General features: G+C 47.1%; 1 protein-coding gene across 1 annotated transcript in view; it reads left to right on the forward strand.

Annotated features, from left to right (window-relative positions):
• Positions 1-24,799, forward strand: part of AMFR (autocrine motility factor receptor) — a 39,483-nt gene extending 14,684 nt beyond the window's left edge. The window contains exons 4-14 of the mRNA XM_044256113.1: positions 308-460; positions 2,884-2,924; positions 3,088-3,220; positions 4,753-4,886; positions 5,759-5,869; positions 12,383-12,573; positions 14,565-14,668; positions 18,991-19,125; positions 20,814-20,897; positions 23,603-23,787; positions 24,428-24,799. Of these exons, the coding sequence (XP_044112048.1) occupies positions 308-460; positions 2,884-2,924; positions 3,088-3,220; positions 4,753-4,886; positions 5,759-5,869; positions 12,383-12,573; positions 14,565-14,668; positions 18,991-19,125; positions 20,814-20,897; positions 23,603-23,787; positions 24,428-24,575 (1,419 nt within the window). The 3' untranslated portion in view covers positions 24,576-24,799. The remainder of the gene's footprint in view (positions 1-307; positions 461-2,883; positions 2,925-3,087; positions 3,221-4,752; positions 4,887-5,758; positions 5,870-12,382; positions 12,574-14,564; positions 14,669-18,990; positions 19,126-20,813; positions 20,898-23,602; positions 23,788-24,427) is intronic.
• Positions 24,800-25,832: the final 1,033 nt, after the last annotated feature.

Raw genomic sequence — 25,832 nt, forward strand, 5'->3', positions numbered from 1 at the left:
GAGAAGGTCAGAGAGCGAAGCAGACTCCCCATGGAGCTGGGAGCCTGATGTGGGACTCGATCCCGGGACTCCAGGATCACGCCCTGAGCCAGAGGCAGTCGTCCAACCAACTGCGCCACCCAGGCGTCCCTGCTTGGACAGTCTTAACCATCCGGCGGTGGGGTGCTGGTCTGTGCTTGGCATTGGGCAGTGCCGCTAAGCCCGGGTTCCTGAGCACAGACACCAAGACTAACCTCGAGTTTCTTAGGGAAGCTTAACACTGCCGTGAAGAAGAATGAACTTCCTTGTCCTGTTTTGTACATTTCAGCTTTCATTTTCTCCCACCACACCCATGAGTAGCCACGGGCGAGTTCTGTCTCTGTTGATCGCAATGCTGCTTTCTTGCTGTGGATTAGCAGTCGTCTGTTGTGTCACAGGCTACACCCATGGGATGCACACACTGGCTTTCATGGCAGCGGAGGTGAGATGTGGACGCGGGCTTTCGTTCTGATCATGCTCCTATAGATTTGCAATTCACGCATGCGGTGACTGAGAGAGAGTCGGTCTTTTGTTTTAACAAGCATATTTTGAATTCCTTGCTTTTGGGTACTGGTATTGAAGGGGAACATGTATGATTTCCTGTAATCCTTGCTGCAACATGGTAAAGGTAATTATTTTTGCCAACATTTGTGTAGTGCTTACTATACGCTGAGGGTTGCTCTTAGTATCTGATGTGTTTTGACTCATTTGATTATTCCTGTTCATAAATGGGGAAACTGGTTAGAGGGTACAGTGAATTATTTAAGGTTCAGATTGAACAATGGCACAATCCAAAAATTGGGTTTTTTAGATAGGTATAAATTAAGATTGTATAGGATAATATAAATATGTAAGTTCTAGTCTTTATTTTGGAAGACTAATCCGAGATATTCATGTGTATTTAAAATTTTCTTTTTAAACCTTTCTGAAAATACTAATTTTCATTCAATAGAAATAAAAATTTTTGTATGTCCTTATATTCAATTGCTATCTTTGCTTTTTTCCTCCAGCCAAAGGCAAAATATTTTTTATCTTTACCATAATTGCTACTCTTAAGTGAAAAAGATAATAGATTATTAAAGTTAATTAGTTAATATCAAAACATGAAATTTGAACTACTATTTGGGAATTTATTAGAAGAGGATTAAAATTTATTGGGGTGCCTGGCTGGGTCAGTTGAGTGTGTGACTCTTGATCTGGGGGTCGTGAGTTTGAGCCCCACGTTGGGGATAAGAGGTTATTTTTTAAAATTTAATTTTTTTTTTGAAATTTTGCCTAATAGCATTGATTTCAGAATAAGTTGTAGTAGTGTAAGTAAAATTAGGAAAGGAACATTTAAGTACTTAGTAAGACATTTGCAGTTCAAACTGATTACTGTCTGTATATCTCTTTTGAAAAAATCTTAAAAATTTTTTTGCACGGATTTTTTTTATTAGTGTGCTTTAGATATATTTTATAATAAATCACCATTTGCATGATAGTCTGGCTTTCCTGCTTTTTACTTTTATTAATATTAAGCCAAATTTTGGAAAAGGTATAAATAAAGATACTTAAATTAGGCCTATTGGATCATACTACATACATATTTTAATTTTAGCTCATTACTGTTGATTGTTTTAAGATAATAATGTTACAGATTATATATTTTATTTTATTATTATTTTTTTAAATATTTAATTTATTTATTTGACAGAGATCACAAGTAGGCAGAGAGGCAGGCAGAGAGAGAGAGGAGGAAGCAGGCTCTCTGCTGATCAGAGAGCCCGATGCGGGACTCGTTCCCAGGACCCTGAGATCATGACATGAGCCAAAGGCAGCAGCTTAACCCACTGAGCCACCCAGGCGCCCCAGATTATATATTTTAAGCATAATCATATTTTTATATTTATAGTGTTTCTCTATGTAAAATATTTTCCGTTTATAAATTGGGATTTTCAATTCTCAAACAATGTAATAGTTCTAGTCTGGTATTTTAAGAGGAGTTTTTTAAAATATCAATTTCTATAGTACAAAATACCATGAAGGTCTTAGTTTATTCTTCATTCTTTTTGCTTTTGTGTGGGCAAGGGGGGTGGACAAACCATTATGTAGAGAGCAGGTCTTGGATTGGGGGACCTGAGCTATACTTTGGGTATGGGATCACCAAGTATTCAAACACCCTTTGAGATAATCAATGATGGGGACTTTCTGCTGTATAAAATAGAAGTGATCATCAAACTACTAGAATGAACCTCAAGATTGTAGAAGGCAGCCCCAGGAGATGGTCAGGTGTGATCAGTCAATGTTAATAGAAAAAGGCTCAATGAAAGTTGGTTTCTAGGTCATGAAACCATCCCATGGAAATTTGAAGCAGATCAAAAATAGTTGGTAAGCTTGAACAACCTTCCTTTTTTGCTTTCAGTTTTGTTGTGATACAGTTGACACACGGCATTGTGTAAGTTTAAGGTATACAGCCTAACGAATAACTGACATAGATTGTGAAGTGATTATCACAGTAAGCTTCCTTAACATCCATCCATCTCAGTAGAGATACAGAAAAAGAAAGAAAGGGGTTTTCTTGTGATGAGAACTTGCAGGATCTGCCCTCTCCACAGCTTTCAGGTGTGCCACAGCAGTGTTAACTCTAGTCATTACGTTGGATGTGACATCCTCAGTCCTGATTTATCTTGTGACTGGAAGTTTGTACCTTCTGAATGCATTCATCCCGTCCCCCCACCACCGTCCCCCTACCACCGTCCCCCCCTCTTGAATAACCTGTGTTTTAGTTGAACTGAGAAATGCTTGCCTTTTATCTTTTTGTAAAAGTTAAGTTTGGCCTGAGCAATTCCAAATTTTACTAAAGAAGAACTGCATCTTTCTTTATAGTCTCTTCTCGTGACAGTGAGGACTGCTCATGTGATTTTACGGTGAGTAGAAATTTGGGAGGGAGGCGATTAGGTCTACTCATAAAGTCGGTTTTAAGTGTCACATATATAAAATCCATAAAAATGTGACTGTAGTGCATCATGTTTAATCCAGATTAAGCTGTAATAGTAAATTGCTAGAATGATTTTTCTCTGTTCACTGCAGCTATGTAATTCACCTCTGGGACCTCAACCATGAAGGGACGTGGGAAGGAAAAGGAACCTATGTCTATTACACAGATTTTGTCATGGAGCTCACTCTCTTGTCCCTGGACCTCATGCACCATATTCACATGTTGGTAAGCTTCTGCAGAAGGAGCTCGAACAGAGAGCTAAGTGTTTTAGAATCAGGAATCCTGGTTAGTCCATGAGAAATGAAACGTTTATGGGTAAGCTGCGTAAAATCTCTCAAAACAGACGCAGCTGTGTCCCTCTGTCTTTTTGCGGCTGGGTGTAGAATAATGGTGTGTGCTTCGGCTGGAGCCCAACTTGAGGAGGAGTTTGTTGTCCTCCGACACTCTGTGAACTCCGCTGACCCATACACTGGTCATTCTTCTACCATGAAATTAAGGGGATTCCGTATGCCCCGCCTAGTTTCTGTGCCTGCTGATACGTAGCCATTATTTTGTAGGGGGTAGTGGATTAAGCCTCTGCCTTCAGCCCAGGTCATGATCTCAGGGTCCTGGGATCGATCCCCGAGTCGGGCTCTCTGCTCAGCGGGGAGCCTGCTTCCCCCTCTCTCTCTTTGCCTGCCTCTCTGCCTACTTGTGATCTGTCTCTGTCAAATAAGTAAAATCCTAAAAAAAAAATTAGCTTTTGTTTAAAAAGCTCTCCTAAATGCCCAGGGATAACAACATTTTATTGTATTTATTGCTGCTTTTTATATTCAAATACATACAGTCATAAATTGAGATTGTATTTTCGACATACAGTTTAGTTTTGCCTTTTTTTTTTTTTTTAAGCTGATGTGTTATCTGTATTGTCCTGTGTTAGCCACAGTTCTGAACCGTTATAATGCCTTCAGGATAAGAATTCCATTATATAGATATATGATGATTTAATTAACCAACCCTCATAGTGGATATTTAGATTGTATTCAGTTGTTTGCTATTTTCACATCTTTACGTAATTTTTTGTCACATGCTAGCTTTTTAAGATAGTTTTATCTGGCTTTTTTCACTTGGATATTTTCCCATATAATCAATCTTTTAAAAATGTTATACATAAATATAGTGTAATATTAATATATAACTTCATTTTATAATAAATATAACTAATGACTATATACTGTTACATTATATGAATTTGCAACTGGACTGTTTCCCTACGGGGCATTTTGCTCATTTCCTGGTTTTCTTTTTTATAATTGCATGGACGGATATTTTTGTGTATAAAAAGTTTTTAAATTTCTGATTAATTCCTGAGAAAATATAGGTGGTGTTGGAGTGTCGAGGCCGAAGAGTGTGTACATTGGTCATGGCAGTGAGATGAAATACTTGCACTTGCTTGGTGAAATCTCATTCCAGCTCGCCCTTACCACCGATGAGAGCTTCTGTTGCCTACCTCACCTTTGTCACTAGCAAGTTTCCATTCATTTTTTTTTTTTAAGATTTTATTTATTTGACAGAGAGAGATCACAAGTAGGCAGAGAGGCAGGCAGGGAGAGGGGAGGAAGAAGGCTCACAGCTGAGCAGAGAGCCTGACTTGGGGCTCGATCCCAGGACCCTGAGATCATGACCTGGGCCGAAGGCAGAGGCTTAACCCACTGAGCCACCCAGTGGCCCTCCATTCATTTTTGTTGTGTGTTTGATTTTTCCTCCTTCCTGTGAAGTTATTTGGCAACATCTGGTTATCCATGGCCAGCCTGGTCATCTTCATGCAGCTGCGTTACCTGTTCCACGAAGTGCAGCGTCGAATCCGCCGGCACAAGAACTACTTGCGTGTGGTTGGCAACATGGAGGCCAGGTGAGCGAGCACACGCTGGCGTTGCCCAAATGGACTCATTGTAGACCTTCCATAATAACCGATCCCAGTGACCCGAGAGCCACTCTTGTTCGCTGTTAACAGCAGGGCAAAGAGGATAAGTGGAAGCTCTGGAGATGGACTGCCTGGTGTGAATCCTGGTGTGAATCCTACATGAGGCTTTACTTTGTGATTTGGTGGCACCTTAGTGAGATCTCTGTGCCTCAGTTGCTTCCGCTCTAGGGATGATAGCAGAGCCTTTGTCCTGGAACTGCTGGGAGGAGTCAGTGGGGTAATGCAGGTTACATGCTTAGAACAGGGTGGGTATGTAACAGCTGCTCAATAAATTGTAGATAGTTCTTATTATGCCATTATTTTTATCATCATTGTCCTTAAGTGGAAGCTTTCTTGGGCTTCTGTGATCTGTTTTATGAAGTAGGTCTCACTTATTCCTTCCCCATGCATGTTTACACACATACACACTCTTAAGCCCGCCAAAGGAGGGACTTTCTTGCCAACCTGCTGCTGTGAGATGAATGGGTACCCTTTAAGTGTCTGGGGGAACAGTTTGGCTCTCCAGGGATGGGTCTTAACTCCTCTGGTTCGCCCAAAAATGTTCCCTCAAGTCATTTTTAGCTAATGTGTTACGTTGAAGGAACTAACAGCTGTTGTTAAGACAGAGTTCGTTTCTGTGTATACATTTCTAACTCTTTGATGGGCTACGAAGAGAGAGCAGGTGTAATGTTTCTGGTGGTTGGAAATGTTTGAACCAGTTTCCTTTGTAACTGCTGTCAGAGGGCAAAGTTTGCGACGGGGCACCCAGTGTACGTGTGGGGAATTGACAGAGGGGTCTGCTGGTTGCGTCTCTTTTATAGGTTTGCAGTTGCAACTCCCGAGGAGCTGGCTGTCAACAATGACGACTGTGCCATCTGCTGGGACTCCATGCAGGCCGCGAGGAAACTGCCCTGTGGACATCTTTTCCACAAGTAGGGACTGGTGTTCTGTCCAGGGCGTGAGAGTGCTTTTTGGGCCCATGCTGCAGACCACTCCTAGCAAGGGATGGGGGATAATACCTCAGTCCGGCTGTAGGGCTGGCAGGGAGTACTGTGGGAAGCTTTGGGCTGTCCTCCTCCAAATCCCTCAGCCTCTTCTCTATATGGCAGGACCGTTCCCCACTCACAACCTGCCATCTTCATTTCTGGGTCTGCTGTCTTCATATTCCTTGTCAAGTTAAATCCTGAAGTAGTACAGATATGCCTGCAAGATAAGAAGGGGATGGGGGGAATCCTTGCTTTCAAACAGTTTATGCACTCACTGGGACAAGACACTATAATTTTCTGTTTTGCACATGCACAAAAGCAACAGAAAAGCAACATGCCAGGGAGGTGGGTTGAGTTGGGGATTGGACCAGGGCCGCTGAACAGTCCAGAAAAACTGATGATGTTATCAGGGAGACCAAAACAGCATTTTCAGAAATTTTTTTTTTTAAGATTTTTTTTTTTTAATTTGAGAGAGAGAGCATGAGCAGGGGGAGGGGCAGAAGGAGAGGGAGAAACAGACACTTGATTCTAGGACCCTCAGATCATGACCTGAGCTGAAGTCAGATGCTTAACTAACTGAGCCACCCAGGCACCCTGGATTGGATGTTTTTTTGATGATGAGATACCTCTGAGCTTTTTTTGGTCTTTTGCATCTGTGATCATTTTTGCACATTGAGAAAATTTTCATCTTTATATCTTTAATCTTCCTCTTCTCATTTTATATTCCCCAATTGTTTTTCTTCTACAATTTTCTTCTCCTTTTCTTAATATTAGAAGGGCTTTGAAGCTTGAGCATCAGTAGCTAAACACGTATATTTTATTTTAATGTTAATTTTTAAAATTTCTTTTCAATTTAAATTTTAGTTAATAGACAGTGCCATATTGGTTTCAGGAGTAGAATTCAGTTACTCATCACTTACATACAACACCCAGTGCTCATCACAAGTGCCCTCCTTAATGTCCCCCCCCCCCGCCCGCTGCCTTCCTCCATCAGCCCTCAGTTTGTTTTCTGTTGTTAAGAGTCTCTTATGGTTCGTTTCTCTCTCCTTTTTTTCTTTTCCCCCCTCCCATATGTTCATGTTTTCTTTCTCAAGCTCCACATGAGTGAGATCATATGGTATTTCTCTTTCTCTGACTTATTTCACTTAGTGTAATAGTTCCATCCACATCATTGCAAATGGCAAGATTTCATTTTGGATGGCTGAGTATATTCCATTACATATATATACCACATCTTCTTTATCCGTTCATCAGCCGATAGACATTTGGGCTCACTCCATAGTCTGGGCTCTTGTTGATAGTGCCGCTGTAAACATTGGGCCGCATGTGCCCCTTCAGATCTGTGTTTTTGTATCCTTTGGGTAGTAATTCAGTTACTGGATTGTATAATAGTTCTGTTTTGAACTTTTTGAAGAACTTCCAAACTGCGCTCCGGAGTGGCTGCACCAGTTTGTGTTCCCACCGACAGTGCAAGAGGGTTGCCCCTTCCTCCACATCCTCGCCACCATCTGTTGTTCCTTGTGTTGTTAATTTTAGCCATTCTCACAGGTTATCGGGTGGTATCTCAGTGTGGTTTTGATATTCATTTCTCTGATGGTGAGTGATGTTGAGAATCTTTTCATGTGTGTTTTAGCCATCTGGATGTCTTCTTTGGAAAAATGTCGGTTCATATCTTCTGCCCATTTCTTAACTGGGTTACTTTTTTTTTAGGTGTTGAGTTTGATAAGTTCTTAATAGACTTTGGTACTAACCCTTTATCAGATACGTCATTTACAAATATCTTCTCCCATTCTGTTGGCTGCCTTTTATTTAAAAAAAAATTTTTTTTATTAAAGTTTTATTTATTTATTTGACAGAGAGAGAGAGATCACAAGTAGGGAGAGAGGCAGGCAGAAAGAGAGGGGGAAGCAGGTTCCCCGCTGAGCAGAGAGCCTGATGTGGGGCTCAATCCCAGGACCCTGAGATCATGACCTGAGCCTAAGGCAGAGGCTTAACCCACTGAGCCACCCAGGCACCCGCATAGGCTGCCTTTTAGTTTCGTTATTATTTCCTTAGCTGTGCAGAAGCACTGTATCTTGATGAAGGCCCAGTGGTTCATTTTTGCTTTTGTTTCCCTTGCCTCCAGTGATGTTTCAGGAAGAAGTTACTATAGCCGAGGTGAAAGAGGCTGCTGTCTCTGTTCTCTAGGATTTTGATGGTTTCCTGTCTTACATTTCCGTCTTTCATCCATTTTTGGATTTATTTTTGTGTATGGTGTAAGAAAGTGGTCCAGTTTCATTCTTTTGTATATTGCTGTCCAGTTTTCCCAACACCGTTTGTTGAAGAGACTGTCTTCTTTTCCACTGGATATTCTTTTCCTGCTTTGTCGAAGATTAGTTGACCATATAGTTGTGGGTCCATTTATGGAGAACACATATGTTGATTAAATTTCTTTTATATTGGGTGTTCTGTTGGGGTCTGGGGCTAAAACAGAAACCGCAGATACGGTCTTTGCTTTCCTGCTGCTTGTAGCTTAATGGAGGAGAGGAACAGAAATCAGCCAGGCACATTTCTGAACATGTACGTATAAATGGAGCTAAGTACTCCAAAGGAAAGGAACGTGGTTCCTGAGAACTTGCAGCAAAGGAATCTGACTCAAGCCTGGAGGAGTGACTCCGGGTGATGAGTGGGAGTTGAGTCAGCAAAAGGGGAGTGATTTTCTAACAGGAGGGAATGGGGTGTGTGGAAGGAACTGGAAGAGAACTGGTGTAACCAGGACTTAGAACCTACGAAGGGAGTGGCGTTTGCTGAAGCAGGCAGGAGCTAGACCTGCAGGGGCTTGAGGGCCGGTGGAAAAAGTGAGAAGTCATTGAAGGGCCATAGGAGGCGTTGGGGATCAGATTTGCAGCTTGAGAAGATCAGGAGGACTGGTTAATAAGGGCTGCAGTGATTCAGGCGTGTGTTGAGAGTAGCTTGGGCTACGTGCTGGAAGGAGCTTAGGGAGACATGGGCAGATCGGAGGAATGGAGGCGCATGGTGCATGGTGCTGAATTGGCTCTGGGAATGAGGTCTAGAAGAGAAATCAGGGATTCTCCTGGCTGTGCAGTTGGGTAGCTGCACATATAGCGCTGGTTGAGGTTGGAAGACCAGAGAATTCACGCAGCATTTCTCCAAATAAAGTACATGATTAGATTAAGTTTACAATTTCCTTCTTTGATGAAGGCAAAATTCACCTAACAATGAACCGTCTTAAAGTCTACAGTTCAGTGGCATTTAGGGCATTCAGTGTTGTGCGGCTACCACTTCTTGGTAGTTTCGAAACAATTTCATCATCACAGCATGACCCCGCACACTCATGAGTCCCCATTTCCTCCTCCTCCATCACCAGGCAACCACTAATCTGCTTTCTGCCTATGAATTTGCCTGTTCCGGACAGTTCATATAAAAGGAATCCTACCTTTTGTGACTGACTTCTTTCAGGAGAATGTTTTCAAACATGAATAGGACGTCTTGGTTTGCCTTATACTGAAGCTTTGGTTAATAAAATGGGAACAGGATTGTGGGATGATAGTTGTCTTGTGCGGGTCTCAGCTTATCAGTAATCAGTATTGGAGCTGCACTGGCCCTTGTAGTTCTTATTATTTGCAGACTGCAAGATACCATTAGCAATAACCATCAAGAAAGTTTGGGGAAAAAGGGTTTCTACATCCCAGGTCTTGGACAGCACATGGAACACCTGGGGCTGCACAGTGAGGTTATCAGTAGGATGAAAGCATGGGCCTCGGGTTCTGCTTTTATTAGGTTGGAGGATGGAAGCCCAGGGTTTTGTGGGCTCACTGTTGGTGAATTTAAAACGTAAGAATAGGGGTGCCTGGGTGATTCAGTAGGTTAAAGCCTCTGCCTTTGGCTCAGATCATGATCTCGGGGTCCTGGGATCGAGTCCTGCATCAGACTCTCTGCTCAGCGGGGAGCCTGCTCCCCCTTCTCTCTCTGCCTCTCTCTCTGCCTACTTGTGATCTCTCTGTCAAATAAATAAATAAAAATCTTCAAAAAAAATAAAATAAATAAAACATAAGAATAGAGGGCACTTGGGTGGCTCAGTCAGTTAAGCATCTGACTTGGGATTTTGCTTGGGTCCTGTTCTCAGAGTTGTGGGATCGAGCCCTGTGTCGGGGCGCTGAGCTCAGCAGGGAGGCTGCTTCTCTCCATCTCCCTTTGCTCTCCACCCCCCCACTCACCCATTCCCTCTCTCTAAAATAAATAAATCTTTAAAAAAATGTTTAAAATGTAAGAATAGGAGTTTAAAGCACAGGAAGAGAAAATATAGTTTAGTAACTACCTTACTTGGTCAGTTACCGAAATCAACCAAGATCTCTGAAACAAACTAAGGGGGCTGCTGGCTCCTCATTTAGTCCTGTGGCTGGCAGTGTGTTTATCTGAGAGAGTCATCTTAGAGGTGAGTGCCTTGGCTATCGAAAAATGCAGGCACTTGTACTGCAAAGAGAAAAGCTGGCTGTCAGGACTTAACACTCCAGTAATTAAGGGTAAATGCATTTTAATTTATGATAAAACTAAATGTCTAGATGCCAGGAGATTGTGTAGCTAGATAATTTGTTTTCATAGAAGATGTCTTTAGAAGATTTCAGAATCCAGTGACTATTTTATTACATTGAAGTGTCATACTTAGAAAGGGGAGAAATACTCTTTCAATAGGGTATGAGTATAGTCACAGAGAAAAATACCCGTTTTTCTCTGAGGTTTGGTTTCTTTGGCTGGGGAACTCTAGCATTTGATTTCTAAGGTCACTGTATCTGGTGGTTCTCACCTTGAAATTTTCAGGCTATTATATTTGATGTGGGAAGGTTTTGCAGAATACAAAATAAAATTAGGTTTGCTGATGGAAAGTGTGTCACAGTGTAGCATTATTGGAGGGTGCCTAGGATCTTAACATACTTCTGTAGTCCCACACAAAGCTAATTTTACTGGTGGTGTGATTTAAGGGTGTTTATTAGGGAAACAGACTTTAATTAATTAATTAATCATCGACTTCCCTTATGAGGAAGGGAAGTGAGCTTTTAAAAAATATAATCATTTATTTGACTAAATGGTCACAAACGGGAACTTTATTCAAATGTGATAGAATTGGCTGTAGACACTCGTGTTTTGGTCACATTATTGTTATAAACTCCTCTGGTGCACAGATGGTAAGAAGTAGCTCCATCCTGGCCTTGGCGACGATTTTGATACCTAAGTACTGACAGGTTGCCAGAGGTTTTGGGGGTCATTGCTTTGGGGTGAGGCTCTCCTTCCTAACGTGATATGTGCCCATGTCTCCAGATACTAAGAAGACACAGAGGAGGGCGCCTGGGTGGCTCAGTGGGTTAAGCCGCTGCCTTCAGCTCAGGTCATGATCTCAGGGTCCTGGGATTGAGTCCCGCATCGGGCTCTCTGCTCAGCAGGGAGCCTGTTTCCCCCTCTCTCTGCCTGCCTCTCTGTGTACTTGTGATCTCTCTCTGTCAAATAAATAAATAAAATCTTAAAAAAAAAAAAAGACACAGAGGAGGTGAGCACTTTTTTATTCAGTCCCTCCTTGAATTCTTAGAGAAAAGATAACATGTTATGGGATGGGAAGCCTTCTTGAAATCTTAGAAGAAAGTTAATGTATGATTATAAAATAGGAAGGAACCTTAGAGATATTTCATCCAACCTTGGTTTTGTTAGTTCACTTCCCATTAATGGACAGCCCAAATAGTTATTGGCTCTAGCATAGTTAGGACATTGTCATTTCCTGAGAGAGAGGGCGAAAGAAGTGTCCAGCCTCGTTGGGAAAGCAGAGTACAAATAGTAGAAGGTTGGAGAAGCTGAGGTGGTGGGGGTACAGGAGTGGTTGGAGGTAAGCGAGGTAAAGAGGAGAGTGAGGGCATGAGGGGTTGTGATACTTAATAAGAAAGTGGTGTCATTGTGGGAGGGTGCTTTCAGCAGATAAGGGGCCCAGGGTAAGCTGGAGGGAGAGGAGCTTTGGTTAGAGTGAGGTGTTTGAAGTCAAGAGTTTGAAGAGAAAGCCAAGGTTATGACCATGTTCGTGGGTAGCTGAAGTAGAGTTGAGAGCACTGATCAAATTCTGTAGAAGATTCAGATTCACAGGAGGCCAGGGTGATTCAGCCACATGGATTCTGAAATAGTTGAATGGAGTTGGAAAGGAAGATGGCGGCCATGTGATGGGGTCTTATTTGTGAAGGGTCATGACCAGGAGCCGGTGGTGACCGGGTGACCATGTATGTTGACGAATTAATGTTCACAGCAGAACATGCTTAGAAGTATATCAGTGAAAAGGTAATGTCAGCAAACATTTCTCTATATTTAAATCTCACTATCGGTAAATAGAAGCAAAAAATCGCAACACATTTGCTACATTCAGAGTGCTTCTGGTGAATTCTCACAAAATATGCTAAGAGTATCTTATTCTGGACTTTTTGGTAGCTCCTGCCTTCGTTCCTGGCTAGAACAAGACACCTCCTGCCCAACATGCAGAATGTCTCTCAATATTGCCGACAGTAACCGGGTCCGGGAGGACCAGCAAGGAGACAACTTGGATGAGAATTTGGTGCCTGTGGCAGCCGCCGAAGGCCGACCTCGCCTAAACCAACACAATCACTTCTTCCACTTTGATGGTTAGTTTCAACCTCTAAAGCTGTACCCGAGGGGCTTTCTCCCCTAAGAGGATGCTGTTTTAATTATAAATTGCCCTGCGTAGGCCAATTTACTAGAAATATTTCCCTCTTAATTGAAAGTGTTCAGTGGGTGCGGATAGCCTTGGGGAGTTACTCTGTGCCAGGCATTTGCTGGATTTTCTGCAAATGTGTGGGTGGGGGTGGGGAGGAGGAGGTGGTCCGAGTACTGACTCAGTCATGCCTGTGAGGCACGCGCTTAATCAGTTTACTGGTTTACCGGTGCTAATGATTGGTTGCGTCAGTGCAGTGTGTGAGCGTATAATGCAGGATCGCGGGGCAGCCTTTGCAGTGAGGACCAGAAGTGGAGTCTGAGCCAGAAGCTTTTCCTCACCCATAAAATATGGGTGTTCTACCTCTTGGCAGTGTTGAAAGGAGTTGTAGTAAAAACTACATTTAAAATTCTGAAGCCATGGGCTCCACATCGGGCTGGTTGACCATCTTCCCTTAATCCACGTTGCGATAAGCTGTTGTGGATTCTCCTCCATTTTTGATACCACTGAGTTCTGTGAGTTCCTATTTGTTACCGTGAAACCGATGTTCCTGGAATTTTGTTGGGAGCTGTGCTGTTCAGAACTGGGATTTGAGTTTCCAAGGGTGGGGCGTGGCGGGAGCCATGGTGTGTTGGGGAGACCTCAGAGAGGAGGATCAAGGAGAGCAGAGTCTGGTCTCTGAGAGCAGGAGGTGAGGCCACTCGGCTGGCTGGGCCGAGGCCGCTCGAGGGCTTAGAGGCGGCTGCTTTGTTGGCTCAGTTAAGGCCTCTATCGGGTGTGACCTCGGAACGGCGCGGGCAGATCGTACACATGGGGCCCGGCTGTGTAGTCTGTTACTTTACGAATTATTACTAAAAACTTAGTCAAAACAGAAAAGTCAGCTTTGTTTCTCTCTGGTAAGTACATGAAATAATTACCCAGTTTTTTGTTGGGCAAGGCCTTGAGACCCATTTAGCCTGTTTTATATTCCAGGCCTTAGTGCCTCTTTGGGAAAGAGACAGAAATAACCCCTAAATGTGTGGCTTTGACAGCAAGTTGCTTCACAGCCAATACTTCGTGGTGTTTTGTTGTTATTGTAAAGATTTTTACTTGAGAGAGAGTGAGTGGGGGAGCAGTAGGAGAGAGAAGAAGAGAATCTTGGGCAGACGCTGTGTGGAGCACAGAGCCCAACACGGGGCCCAGTCTCACGACCCAGAGGTCATGACCTGAGCCGAAACTCAGAGTCAGATGCCCAACCGACTGAGCCACCCCGGCTCCCTGGTGGTGTTTTATCTTTGGATCCCCTTTTCTTAGGGAAATGGCAGAAGCAGCAGACTTCTTCTTACTTTGAGTCCACAAGCCTGTGGGACACTCTGAAAAGAATTTTGAATTATATCAGAAAATCAGGATCTTCAAATCAGATGATTAAATAGAAAATACTTCTTGAACGTCGTTGTGAAAGTGACATGTCCACATAAGTAGTAAATGTGTATAGTGTGAAAGAGAAGAGCACAAACCCCTCTTTGTAGCGATTGTAGAACCTTGAAAAAGCTCCCTTATTTGCCAGGCCATGAGCAGATTGACGTGTGGACCAAGAGCCACGGGAAAGCGGGAGAGCCTGGTGGTGAAGTGTTCTGGAACCTGACTGATTCCAAATCCTGACCCCCATAATTAAATTGTATGAACTTGGGCAAGTTATCTAACTTCTGAGTGCTGTGGGGGCAAAATGCCATGGGCACTGGGATCCCACTAAGTAAAATGGGGATCCCAGCAGATGACGGTACCATGTGTACCATGTGGGGCTTTAGACATGAGCTCATCCACAGGGGACGCTCGGAGCAAAAGGCCTGGCCTGTAGTAAGGCCTCAGTGGAACCATCTGGTGGCCCGGAGTGGCCGACACCAAAGTAGACAACACAGGGAAAGGCATCTCTAATTTGTGCTGGCTTCTCGTTTGTCTTAGGGTCCCGGATCGCCAGTTGGCTGCCGAGTTTTTCCGTCGAGGTGATGCATACCACCAACATTCTAGGCATTACGCAGGCCAGCAACTCACAGCTGAACGCAATGGTAAGGGGCCCTGAGCACGCCAGGATGGTGACCCACTGAAGAGGGGTTGACGGTGTGCGAGGTGCGCAGGCTCCCCTTGGCGGAGTAGCAGGATTCTCAGGGGCATCTTCTGTATTCACTGGGACCACTTAAATTCCTGTGTTTTCAGACTTGGAACTGCTTTGGAAACCGGCTTTCATTTTCTTTTCTTTCTTCTTCTTCTTCTTTTTTTTTTTTTTTTTTTTTTAAGATTTTATTTATTTGACAGAGATCACAAGTAGGCAGAGAGGCAGGCAGAGAGAGGGAGAGAGGAGGAAGCAGGCTCCCCATTGAGCAGAGAGCCCAATGCGGGGCTCAATCCCAGGACCCTGGATCATGACCTGAGCCGAAGGCAGAGGCTTTAACCCACAGAGCCACCCAGGTGCCCCTAAACCAGCTTTCAGTTCCATTGCGTGGCAGATAATTTATCCTTTTCTGAGCCCTGCCACACTCACTTCGTCATGCTCTAGGCCAATCTGGGGGCTCTCCTGGATTTTAGCCAGAAGTATTTGGAGATTCAGTGACTAGAGAGAATGATGGGTCTTTTATTAAAAGCTGTATTGGGCCTACAAAATGTGTTTTCCTGACCCCTTGCCTCCTTCTTTCCCCAAATACATAAGCACACACATGTCTGTGGAGGTACACGAGTATACTTTGAGATCTGAAGGCACGCATGCTGCTGGCTCAAGAGTAGTCTCCAGATATTCTTTGTGTTTTTCTAAAGCTTTATCATGTGGTGTGTATTTTTGTTCTGTAGAGTTAGAGCAATATGTTCATCATTGCAATTGATAGTAAATGCAGGAGTCTGAAAATGCTCCCTACCCCGGTCCTGCTGAGATAGGGCCTCCGGCTGCCCTTGGTAAGCCTGGTCAGTGCTTCAGAGTGTCCCTGGTTCATTGTTCATTCATGTCTTTTTCTCTTCACGACTTTATTCGACAAAGCTGTCCTGGAAGCCTGTTCCTGTCCCTGTAAACAGTTGCACAGCCCCTGCCGGATAACAAGGCGGCTGTGGGCCCCGCTCCCAGGGGCAAAGAGTCTAGCCCGGACGCCTGATTACACACAGAAACAAGGGAGCTCACTGCCAATGCGGTGAGGCCCTGCAGGGAGTCAGGCCGGCGATGTGGCAGGGTAGGGGCCGTGACGGCTGTGTTAGGGGGAGGCAGCCAAGGACTTCTCTCCCAGGGGCAATACCTCAACTGAAACTGAAGGATGAGAAGGAGGCATTTGGGAAACAGGCAGTAGAAACCATGGGTGTGGATGCTGGGAGCTGAGAAAGCACTGCGGGCAGAGAGGTGGCTGGAACCTAGCAAGTCGGGGACCAGGACTGTGGCGAGAACTGAACTTGCAGATCCAGGCCAGGCAGGGCTTAGTAGGCCACAGTCCGGTTTAAATTTTTTTTTTAAAGATTTTATTTATTAGAGAGAGTGTGCATAAGTGGGGGAGAGGGGTAGAGGCAGAGGGAAAAGCAGGCTCCTCACTGAGCAGGGAGCCTGATGTGGATACTCAATCCCGGGACCCTGAGATCATGACCTGAGCCGAAGGCAGAGGCTTCACTACCTGAGCACCCAGGTACCCCTCCACTTTAGGTTTTATCTTGGAAGTATTAGAAGGTTATTCAAGGCCTCTTTCCTCCCCCAACGGACGGACATTTAACAGAATGATTTGCTTCTGGGAAACTGGATTCTGGGGTGCCGAGGGGAAGCCGTGAGCCCAGGTGGGATGCAGCAGCAGTGCAGGTGAGAGGGTGGTGGTTGGACCAGGCTGTCGGTGGGTCGCGTGACGACACTTGTCAGGAGATGAACTGACAGGCCTCGACGGTACCGTGCTTTGGGTGGAGGGGTGGCAGGTGAGGGGAGCGGAGGGCGGAAGCCATCGCAGTGGGTTTCAGTGCCGCCGTGGGGCAGGTGGGGGGCCGTGCACCGAGCCACGTGGGAGCAGGACTGGGGCCGGGTCCTCGGCAGCCCCTCAGGCTGGGCAGGAGCCGTCCCAGCGGAGATGCCACGGCAGAGTCTGGCCCTCGCTGAGGAGCAGGTGGTCTCCGAGGCCTGTGGGCTTGGATACTCGTAGCGGACTGGAAACGCGTGGGAGCTGGAGAAGCAGTGGCATAGAGGTGGTGGCTTGAGAGGATTATGGCATCAGGGAAGTTTTGGTTTTCTAAGTTTTTTTTTTTAAGGTTTTTGAACAGGCCATTTATACACAGGTTTCAGAAGCTGTGGAGAAGGAGCCAGTGAAGTCACGTGCACCCAAGCCCCTGTCCCAGGAACAGCTGTGGGATCATGTTTGTCATTTCGTGGCTGGCCTGTTTTACTTGCCACGGTTCATCCACGTTGTAGCAGGGGCCAGAACTTCTTTTGTTTTTAAGGCTCACCAGTACTCCTTTGCTCAGCCACATCAGCAGTGCGTGCGTGACGTCATAACGGGCGCACGTGGTCTGCAGTGTGGCAGCCTGGTGCGGCCTCCCGCTGGCTCGTGTCTGGCTCTTCGAGTGGACTTCGGGCCCCGGCAGCTGTCGGAGCTCTGCAGGTGGATCACCTCACTTGCTCCCTAAGAAAATCAGAATCCTGGGCACGTGAACCTCTAAGGCTAGGCTGGGGTGTTTAGACTTCTCAGAGAGGCTCTGGCTGTTCTTCTTCCAGCTCCATGATGGATTGGAATAGCCTATTTTTAGCACCCCAAGTGTACTGGCCCCATACATTTTTTATAAAGATCCAATATTGAACTCACTGGATTTTCTGGAAGAAGAGCTTTGGTCTAGTAAAATGAATCTCGGGCATGTTTTTATTTGGGAAATGAAGGGAAAGCTGTTTTAGAGAAGAATGTTATCTGATTGTCGAGGTTTTTATGGACTCCTCTCCATTTAGCTTTGATTCAACCTGGAGGAAAAAATGCTCAGCTCTCATTCCTGTAAACCCTTCAGGGTTTCAGGTGTGTGGGGGACATAGGGCCTGCGGCAGGACTCTGCTTGTCTTGTCCTTGTGCCCCAGCGAGACACTAAGCACCCTGATCTTGGCTTTCGAGGCCCTGATGTTGGATGCCTTCCCCTCTACTAGCTAGAACGCCGTGCCCCTGTAAGCAGACTTCCTTGTGCCTCTAAAGCAATCCCATTATTCCTGCTTTTTTTTCCTTTTGATTGTTGGGCTTTTTTTTTTTTTTTTTTTAAAGATTTTTATTTATTTATTTGACAGAGAGAGATCACAAGCAGGCATAGAGGCAGGCAGAGAGAGAAAGAGAGAGGAGGAAGCAGGCTCCCTGCCGAGCAGAGAGCCCGATGCGGGACTCGATCCCAGGACCCTGAGATCATGACCTGAGCTGAAGGCAGCGGCTTAACCCACTGAGCCACCCAGGTGCCCGATTGTTGGGCTTTTCCACAAACAAAACCATGAATATAAGCATTATAAAACAAATACACATACATGAAAAAAACAAAGTCTGGACCCGTTTGATGTGAGCGTGGGTGGTGGTGGGCCGGAGACCTGTGCTGTCTTCCCTCCACCCCGACTGCCACTCAGCCCAGCGTGGACTTGCTGATGTTTCTTAACTGCGGTCTGAAACCTACAGCTCTCATGTTCCAAGTTTACATTCTTTTTAATGTTCTTTTTCCCGGTTGTAGTATAATTTATGTATGGTAGATTGACCTTTTGTAGTATCTGATTCTGTGGATCTTGTAACTCCTACAATTGTGTGGCTGTCATCATCCTCAAGACAGAGAATGGTTCCATCTCCCCTGCCCCAGATGACATCATGCCCCTTTGTCATCACTTTCTCTCCCCACCCCCAGCCTCTGGCAACCACCTATCTGTCTTGTGTCCGTTTGATTTTGCCTATTCTAGAATGCTATAGAAATGGAATTCTGTAGTAATAGCCTTATGAGTCAGGCGCTTTCACTTACCCTAAGGCATTTGAATTTTGTCCATGTGGCCGTGTATCAGAAGTTTGTTCCTTATTGGTGGGGTTCTTTAAGGAGGATGCTTTTTTTTTTTTTTTTTCCCCCAACCCCAGTTACACTGACCTTTAAAATGAACACTTTAAAACTGGAATATTCAAGTTGCCTGTTTTGGGATCCAGCTGGATTTCCGTGTTCTTTTTATCTTGAAAGTGATGCTGTCCCATGTTACCTGTTTGGCATCCTGGAAAAACGCCAGAAGCAGTGAGGTTGACGGGACGTGCAGAATAGAGAGGCCTCTTGCTCGTGTGTTCAAGGCCAGATGCCAGGTTCAGTGTGCAGAGCTCGCTGTACACCACAGCCCCGAGCAGTAACTCTCAAGAGTGAATGTCTCATGGCCGCTGTGTTTGTGTTCCTCCAGGCCCATCAGATTCAAGAAATGTTTCCCCAGGTTCCATACCATCTCGTGCTGCAGGACCTCCAGCTGACCCGCTCGGTGGAAATAACCACAGACAACATTTTAGAAGGACGGATTCAAGTCCCTTTTCCCACACAGGTTAGTGCAAAATAGATTCTGTCTTCACAAAGATTTAATCCTGTAGATTAACTTTTTAGTTCCTTAATTGAGTATCAATCATGATTGATGAATTTCCTAACTTTGCACATCTTAACTGAGGACAGACCCACCCCAGGGGCTCGGAGGAAGACAAAGACAAATGTATTGGGGAAAGTGTTTTGTACAGGTGGACACCGCAAGTCTGCCCACTTTGCCTGGCCCTGTAGGTCGTCATGGCATCGGTTCCTCTCGGATGGATTGGCACCCTTTTTCGTAAAGGGCAGATAGAAATATTGTAGGCTTCGTGCGCCGGGTCCCTGTTGTAATGTCTCCGCTCTGCCATGGTAGCAGCCATGGGCAGTATGTGAGTGTGGGTGCCTGACTGGTTTCTAGGAAACATTTACAAAAATAGGTGGAGGGGAGAATTTGGCCTGCAGGCTGCTGTTGGCTGCCCCTGGCTGTAGGAGGCAATGCCCTCCGTCCCTGGTTGGCTGGGCACATTGGTGTGATTTTTCCATCAGGTGTGACAGCTCTGTGATGCTGCTTTAACAAGGACAGATTTCCTGGCCCATTATATAACCTCTTTGAGTACAAGGGGTAGTAACGTTTTACTTATTTCTTTACTTAAATTTTATTATTGAAGGGTGGTGGACAATGTTGTATTAGTTTCAGATGTAAGACACAGTGATTTGACCGAAGTATTAACGTTCTGAAGCAAGCTCCCTGGCAGGCCCAGGGGATCAGTACATGACCAGGGAGTCATTTAACAAGAAATCATTCAACTTTGTGCATAAGAATATATGGAAATCTGTTAACAAAATCCTAAAACTTGAGAATCTTTTGAGAGAGAACAAGCCTGGAGTTTGGAGTCAAATGGGCTGATGTTAGACGTGGCTTATCGGTCCTTCCCTGTTTGACCTGGCTGTTGACTTTGGATTATCCAGCAGTAGACCCTGGGACAAGGGTTCTAGTGCCAGTGGGTCATTTGGGAAGGTTCTAGGACACAGGCAGCAGGTGGGGCAATGAGGTGGGTGGGGGTGGGGGGAGGCAGCCAGTAAGGGCTTGTTAGAGCAGCTTAGTGTCCCGGATGACTAGAGCTTGATCCCACAGGAGGCCTCCGGAGGGTGGGGAGTGGGGCCGTTTGGATGTTACTTCCCATCAACTGCTGGCTGCGGGCCACTTGAGGGGGTGGGGTGCACAGTGACCTTGTGCAGGCAGAGCAAGTTCTTAGCAGTGATACGAAGCCTGGCCAGCCGGCACTGAGGTGGCAGAACCTTCCAGGGAGTTGGACAGGGCTCCAGTGCATCTGTGGCCTCGGCCAGGATCTCAGACTGGCTGCAAATGAGAGGAACAACACCCTGCTTCACAGGGTGTTAAGATCAATGAGATGGTCCTGTCGGGTTTCCGCAAGTGCTCAGTCAGTGTTACCTGCTGTTGGTGTGTTCCCGTTGTGTGGTCACTGTTCCTGAGGGAAGACGGAATGGGAGCCAGGTGATATCTGGAGCACAGGCCTCGGGCTCCCTTGCCTTATTTTTGCTGTCAGTGGCAGCTTCATTGCTGCCGCAGACTTTGTCAAAGCCCAGACAGTGCTGGGGACCCAAGCTCTCTCCGTACCCCGGGTTCTCCCTGGCCCTGTTCCGTAAGCCCCGAGCAGCTCCAGACTGTCTGTGCTGCTGTTTGCCTTACAGCGCTCAGATGGCATCAGGCCGGCATTGAACAGTCCTGTGGATAGGCCAAATGGAGACCAGGAGGAGGGAGAAGCTTCTGTGCAGGTAAGGCCTGCACCCTGGGGAGAGAGAGTGTGCATTCCCGTGCCTGGCAGTGGTCTTCAGTCCTGCCTCTCATGTTCATGAAGCCTTGGGCCGGGGTGGCAGAGAAGGCCCTGTGCCACAGCATCCCAGGATTTCAGGTTAACAAACTGATCGGTGTCCTCAGCATGACCTGCATTTCTATCCGGGGCCTGCAGCCCGCTCCCTGGGCATTATCCTCAGGACCTGGAGGAGAAGAGAGTCATGCTATCCCCAGGCCAGCTCTGCCGCCTTGAGCTTGAGCACTAGGAGGGGCAGAGGAAAGCTGGGTATAGGCAGGACATAGGGGGATTGGACATCTGAACCCAGACGGAGACTGTTGAGGTCTTCTCCCGCACACCTCACTTGCCCATCTCAGCATTTCCAGGTGCTTCCATGTACTTCAAGCAAACGAGACCCTCTGCGTGGTGTGGAGGTGGGAGGTGCATGGTTGTCCTGGGAGCTAGCTCTGCCTAGATGCGCAATTGGGGGACTCGGGTGGCTGCCCTGTCCGCAGGCAGCTCCTCTGTCTGGTTTCCAGGGCAGAGGCGCGCCTCTCTGCACACTTTCAGCCCTTTGGGCTCTGGCTTACACCCTTCATCTCTACTTCCATTTTGCCTAATCGGTGATCACGCTTTTCCAGAAACTTCAATAGACTGGGAAAACTCCCAAACCACCCGGTCATTGTGTGTCTGCGATGTGAGGCTTCCCACTCACGGGGCTCGGGTCCGACCCTGGAGTCGCCTCATCCTCCAGTGTCTCTTGGGGTGCTTCTTGAAGCAGCTGTTCTAATATCTGACTTGGAAGCTGTTTTCACTTTGCATGCTTTTCCCTGCAAATTGGAAACCATAAGACTAAGACTTTTTCAAAATCCACTGCTGAGTTAAATTTTTCAAACACAAATCCATGTTTGGATTGGGCAGCATTTGTAAAATGGCGCCTGGCTTTTGAAGAAGGGATTCAGGTTTGCATTTGTAGGTTTTTAGGCAGCTGGTCCCGCCTAGATCTGAGTGCTGGGCTGGCTGGGGGCCCCTTGGGAGGAGAGCACTCTCATTTTCTGTCCCAGCTCCCCACCTCTGTTTTTACAGTTAACATGAAAGTGTCTGAATTTTTTCTTGCACAGTGAAGGAAAATGACTTATTTCACAAGGAACATGGTATGTAGTGGTTTCAGTCATTCTCAAGAAGTAAGAAGTCCTCGGATAACGGTCTCTTAGCAAAGACCTCGACGTAGCCCAGGCGCGGCATGAACTGTGCCGGTACTGAATGCAGAGGCTCTCCCCTGCCTGAGCTCAGGCTGGCTCGGAAGCTGCAGGGCTGGGGGTGGGCGTCTGTTTCCTTCCTTCATCTCCTCCTCCACTCACCAGCTGCTCTTTCTAGCTCCTCCGGAGTCAGGCTCAAGAGGAGGGCGGGTTGGGTCTGGCCACGTGACCCCAGTGTTTGTGTGTGTAGTGTGTGTGTCTGTGTCTGTCTGTCTGTGTGTGTGTGTAGAGAAGGGCGGGTTGGGTCTGGCCACATGACCCCTGTGTGTGTGTGTGTGTGTGTGTGTGTGTGTGTATATATCTTTCACAGTTGTTACAGACCCCCTGCCCCATCTAGCACCGGAAACCCCAGCCTGGGCCGGCTCTCTGGGATCGCGCCCCGACCTCTGTGGAGCCCGTACCACCCTCCACGTGGTCCTGTGGGCAAAGTCTGTTTCAACAACCTCAGGCTGGTCCCCTTCTGCAGTACCCACAGCCATCTCCCAGGACACACACAACAGGGCCTTAGGGTCAATGCAATTTGAACTTGCTCCCCTCAGAGACATTTTTAATCTGCCACAAGCAAGTTTCTTGGTCTCGAGATTCCGCAGGTGTGTTAGTCACCACCAGTTCCCAGGGCCCCAAACTGTAGGGAGTGTTGGTCTGGACATATGGCTTTCTTAAAGTCCCCTCACTTACTAGGCTGAAAGCAGGGAAGGGTGACCGTGCATGACAGATGAGTGCCACACAGAGGAAGTCTTACAAATAGGCCAGTCTCTCAGCCTCTTCCACCTCAACTCTTGTCGCCTAGGGCTGGGTGCTGGGCTGACCCTGGGCTGCTTGGGTCAGTCTAGTGGCAGGAGCACAGCCCAAGTGTTGGGGGGGAGCCTGGGCGTTGTCTTCATGTTCAGAACTTGAGCCCAAACCGAGCTGTTATCCTGTTACACAAGGAATCGTGTGATTTATAGCTGTTTAAAAAAAGATCCTTAGAATTTATCCCTTTTAATCTGCCTGACTCTGTTTTCAGAGTCCAGTGAAGGTATAAAATTTGTGTAGTAAATGCAATAATACTTGTGTAAGTGTGAGAGTGACTTGTAGAGCTGAACAGAACCTTCCCAGAATGCAGACTGAGAGTTAACTTTATTACTTTCTGACAGTACAATTTCAAGGTGCCTCTGTTTTTCCATACTGATAATCCTGTACAACAATTTCACTAATTCCCAACATTTAGCTTGAGTCAGGTGCTGTTCCTAGTGGGGCCCAAGCCTGTATAGCAGCTGGTCCTTCAGGAGCCCCTGTCGGCCATTCTGCATATGCTGCTGGTTCCCCAGTTGGCAGCGTGCCTCCCCGTGGGTCCAGAAGAACACTGGGGCACTTGGGTTAGGTGGGGAATCTGCTCTTAGGAGGGTGGCCTGGGGTCACAGTGGTCCCTCGCTTCCTCTGTGCCCAGACTGAGCGTGTGCCGCTAGACCTCGGTCCTCGGCTGGAGGAGGCCTTGGATTTCAGCGAGGTGGAGGTGGAGCCCAGCGAGGGGGAAGACTTTGAGGCCCGGGGGAGCCGCTTCTCCAAGTCTGCGGACGAGAGGCAGCGCATGCTGGTCCAGCGGAAGGATGACCTCCTGCAGCAGGCTCGCAAGTGAGTTGATCTCCGGCTCTCGCTCATCTAAATCTCCGGTCACAACCTGGTGGCCCAAAGGCCCTTGTATCAGGCCCCCACTGTGCCTTTTTAAACAGAGGGCCAACATTGAAAAACCATTAGAAACATTCTGATTCCAAACATCTTGGAAAACCGAAGAGTCTGGGCCTAACTGGTAACCTCCAGTGGCTGGTCGTCTCCCGTGGACAGCTTCGGCCACTCTTTTTTTGGAGCACATGTGTGCTTGTGTGACCTAAGCCCTTTGTGCTGATGAGTCAGATTCACTGCCCTCTCGGAGGGAGCACTGTCATTGCACTTACGGGCTAGAAGTAGAGCTGAAAAAACAGGCCCAGAGAGTGGTGTCCACTCCCAGGCCCGCCCTCCTGGCCGCTCTGGTGGCCCTACGGGTGGTCTGTGCAGCAGGAAGGGCTGAAGAGCCCTGGGCGGGCCTCGTCCCTGTGGCACAGAGCTTCTCCCGTCTGGGGACAGGTGTCTTCTTCACGGGCTGCTGCCGAGTGACTGCCTCACGGCGCTGTCTGGGAAATGGGGGAATTACAGACAAAGACACGGCCTGTGCGTTTCACAAGTCCATGTTCCAGAGCTTCCATCCCATCTCACGCAAGTCCTTTGGCTTTTGTAGGCGTTTCCTGAACAGAAGTTCTGAAGTCGACTCAGCCTCCGAGAGCTGCCTGTCGTCAGAAGGCACGACCTCCGACCCTGTGACCCTGCGTCGGAGGATGCTGGCCGCGGCCGCCGAACGGAGGCTCCAGAAGCAGCAGATCTCCTAGCGCTCGGCTGCCACCCCTACCCCCGTCGCCTCCAGCAGCGCCACCGCCCGGGCCTGGCCCCGGTTCTGCCCGCTGTCCGAGGAGGGGCTCGGCCCCGCTGCCGCTGTATAAAGCATGTGGTCTTAATAGTGTTTGGACAGCTGACAAACTTAATCCTTTTTTGTAATACTTTCTATGTGACATTTCTCTTCCCTTTAGAAACACTGCGCATTTTAATTCGAGGCTTGATCCCTTCTGGCGTTGACTGGGCTTCTGAGGGGGGTGGGTGGGATGACCGAGAGGAAGAGGGCGGCCAGGCCCCCCGCAGCCAGCAGCTCCGATTCCTGGATCGTGCCCGCTGGTGTCCTGAGCTCCAGCTCTGGCAGGCAGGGCGGGGGCTGGGCTCCCGAAGAGCCGTGGGCAGTGGGCGGCCCACGGAAGTACCCGACTTCACCGCTGGGTACTTTCGATGGTCAGACCGCTGCTCTCGGTGGGGAGGCACCCTAAGGCCACAGCCCCAGGCTCCCGGAGCCCCAGGGCGGCAGGGCATCTTGAAGTGACTCTTGGTTTGCTGGGTGGAGCGGAGGAGAGGAAAGGCCAGGGTGCTAGAGTGGGAGGTGGAAGCCTGCCGTGTTTCAGTCCATCTGGGACAGCCTGCTGAGCCCTGACGCAAAGCTGGCTTTCTTACCCGTAACGCTGGGGTTCCAGCAGCTCATGAGCGCCGCTGCGTGTCCGTCCCCGGCTCTGGAGTTCACGGCCCCCCACCCCAGACACGGGGGCTGAGCAGCAGGCTTTTGAGTTAGGGTTTGAATTCCTTGGGCAAGTGAATGAGGTGATGCCAAAGCCTGTGGATTTGGTCCTTAGAGAAGAGGAGGACCTTACGCACTGGCCAGTCACCGTTAGAGGGCTTCCTCGGAAAAAGAGATCTCTCTTGTGTCTCTCCCGGAGCTCTTCCTGTTTGTCACTTTGCTCCTGGTGGTTTCATTAAACATAGGTAGGACGTTGAAGCCACCTGCCTCGGAGCAGACCTGGGTCCTGAACCTGGTCTTCAAATTCTTCACACGTTTAACTTCCAGGATTTGAAACACGCAATCACAGGCTACATAGTTCAGTTTTATGTCCTCTTGGATTAAGTTGTTTTTTTTTTTTTAATGTTTTAAAGCATAGTTTTATGATAGTCTTTTGGGGAAGAATCCAGTATTATCTAAAATTATTGGCAAAGTTAAATGTATTTTACATAACTGAAAGTTTTCGGAATGTTGACAAGTAATTGAAAAG

Source organism: Neovison vison, chromosome 7 (assembly GCF_020171115.1).
Source record: "Neovison vison isolate M4711 chromosome 7, ASM_NN_V1, whole genome shotgun sequence".
NCBI classification, from domain to species: domain Eukaryota; kingdom Metazoa; phylum Chordata; class Mammalia; order Carnivora; family Mustelidae; genus Neogale; species Neogale vison.